The sequence below is a fragment of the Anopheles darlingi genome, chromosome 2 (genome assembly GCF_943734745.1).
Source record: "Anopheles darlingi chromosome 2, idAnoDarlMG_H_01, whole genome shotgun sequence".
NCBI classification, from domain to species: Eukaryota; Metazoa; Arthropoda; class Insecta; order Diptera; family Culicidae; genus Anopheles; species Anopheles darlingi.
The window spans coordinates 11406772-11409271 of NC_064874.1; the positions used below are offsets into that span (position 1 = coordinate 11406772).

The 2500-nt window shown below is 46.9% G+C and overlaps 1 protein-coding gene across 1 annotated transcript; it reads right to left on the reverse strand.

The window, feature by feature from the left end:
- Window positions 1-69: 69 nt before the first annotated feature.
- LOC125950353 (bystin) lies at window positions 70-2122 on the reverse strand. Its single transcript, XM_049678279.1, has 4 exons — window positions 1779-2122; window positions 1594-1720; window positions 728-1528; window positions 70-665 (listed from the first exon to the last, which is right to left on the reverse strand). Exons 1-4 carry the CDS (start codon window positions 2047-2049, stop codon window positions 395-397), a joined length of 1470 nt encoding a protein of 489 aa, XP_049534236.1. The 5' UTR covers window positions 2050-2122; the 3' UTR covers window positions 70-394.
- Between the last annotated feature and the right edge of the window lie 378 nt (window positions 2123-2500).

The window sequence follows — 2500 nt, forward strand, 5'->3', positions numbered from 1 at the left end:
AAAAGGAAATCCATAATTTATGCAAATGAATATACATTAAATGCTTGTTACAAATAAACTGTATGTATGGTTTATTGGGTTACATGTCACCAATCGCTCCAATCGCACATTCAATTGTAACTAGCTCTTAAACCGTGTCCAAACGATGACGAATGTTGGAGAATTTCTCGACGAGAACTTCGCAAACAAACGTCATCCCATACAAATCCGGCGAGAAGTTATCGCGATAACTGCAATGCACGTCTAGCAAGCGAGCAAGGGAGAACCAGCGAGAACTTCTTTTGGAGCTGTCAAATCGTATGTAAACAGTAGGGCGAGAAAGTTATCGCGATAACTTTTGCTCAAATTGAGCAAAAGTTATCGCGATAACTTTGTTGCTCGTCTGGACGGAGTTTTACAAATCATCTTCCTCCTCATCATCGCTGTCCTCGTCAGCATCTTCCTCATCACTTTCCATTTCTTGATCCTGCAGCTCCTTGCTCTTTCCTGTCGTACTTCGAGAACCGTGTTCTTCCGCATCGTCGTCCATCGGTGTGTAATCGTTATCCTCCTGGAACTCGATATCGTTCTCGTGGGCCAGACTTTGGCCCGTCTCCACATCACGACAGTGGCCAGCCATGAGTTCTCTTCTGATTTCCGGCGTTATTTTGGGATGCGACTTTTTCCTGTAATTACAAAGGTAACGTTATCGAATTGATGCACCTCCGATCACTAGCAAGAAACTTACTTCAACAAAAGCAGCAATGCTTCACGCTGTTCGGTAGAGATATCGTTTTTGTAGCGCTGTGCAAACGTTAGCAGTGCCTTGTGCCAAAGAGAAGGCAGCTCGCGCTTGTCGTTCTCGAACTTGAGGAAATGGAACACCGTGGCATCCACCACCCGGTAGGGTAGCGCGTACCGTTTATCCAGTATGATGCGAATGAACACCGAACAGGCTCCCGAGTATTCCATTTCACAGATTTTCAACAAACAGGCGGACGTGTGCAGCACCGGGATACGGGTTGTGCTTATGATGCTGCCAAAGATGATGGCTTCTCGCAGTGTGCAGTCGCCTGCTTCCAGGAGCGGTAGAACGATACCCTTCATGAAGGCTGCCGGTTTGAATAGGGCTTTCTTGAGCGCTCGGTACAGGTAGAAGTTCAGTCGATTGTATTCCGCAAGATCATCGCGAACACGGGGCAATAGCACTAGATTGTAGAACCGCTGCGCCATGTACTGCGTAAGACCGGACGAGAAGGCACGAGTCGCCTGGAACATTGCCGCCGCGCTCCAATTGTGTGGCTCCGTTAGATATAGGAACTGTTCCCAGTTGCGTAGCTTCGGTATAATCTTGAACGCTTTCGGTATCTTGCCACTGCGATACCGTTTCAACACATCCCGTACGCCTTCGTACATCTCTCGAACGCGTGGATCGATTTCTTCCATCTTCAGTGAACCGTTATCGGAGAATTGCGTCTGTATTTCCGTCTGCTTCTCCGTTATTTTATCCATGATTAAATCGGCCAATGTGCGTGTTCTCGTTCCATCTCTGCAAAACAATCGATGAGCATCAACGCTGATGGAAATGTTTTCTCAGGCGTGCAATTTACTTACTTGTTCTGGAACATGGCCAGTGCCCGCTCATCCTCTTCCGTTATCTTCATATCATCAAACAGATCATCTCCGTCGATATCAGCCGCATCTCCTCCCTCGGAATCAGATTCATCGGAGGATCCTCTATCTGCGAACAGAGGGTGTTTGTTATGATCGCACCACGAGCACAAGATCGGGAAACTCACCATCCAACCGATGCCGCTTTTTAACGGCCATTGAGTCCGTCAGCGATGGACCGAAGGATTCACCGAACAGGTTCAGCTCGGCCTGCTGTTTCCGAGCTTCCCTGAGAATTTTCTTCGAAATCTTCGAGTCCACAAACTCCTGTTCCTCTGCACGCATCCGCACCTTCGGCTGCTTGGCCTTTTTCGACACTCGTCCCTCATTGATTTGGTCACCTAGGGATCCTTTCGGCCCCGAGATGCTCTTGATACGATGCGCTTTCGATTTTCCCATCTTTTTAGCGGCCAATTACGGATTTACGGAACGCCGGAACGGAGACGAAAAATCCGCCCAGATCAAAACAAAAACCGCGTGTCTCTTGCGGCTGTCAGAATCCAAGTCAAACCCACGTCGCGGAGGCACCCTGTACGGAAATTGCGGGATTCAAAATACTCGTTAAAGTAGGCACCAACAAAAAAAAGTGACCATAAAAAGCCATATCTATGGCTTTTCAGTTCGGCAGAAGAGTTTTTAGAGCAGTTGTAGATCAATTATTTTGATTCGTTTATTTATTCGGTTTCACATTTGTGTGTGTGTTGTTCACGTTAAACTAAATATAAATCGTCCAGTGATTCCTCTCAGCGATGGCGTTATGCACGACGAGTAGGAGACGAAATAAATATAAAGAATATAATCTGAAAACATCACTGACCGTGAATGGTTGACGAAACAGTAACGTAACTGC

Coding starts and splice junctions, on each gene's coding strand:
- LOC125950353 (XM_049678279.1), bottom strand. CDS start 2,049: ATGGGAAAATCGAAAGCGCATCGTATCAAGAGCATCTCGGGGCCGAAA. Junction 1,721..1,778: donor AAAGCGGCATCGGTTGGATG/GTGAGTTTCCCG, acceptor CTCTGTTCGCAG/ATAGAGGATCCTCCGATGAA. Junction 666..727: donor GCATTGCTGCTTTTGTTGAA/GTAAGTTTCTTG, acceptor TTGTAATTACAG/GAAAAAGTCGCATCCCAAAA.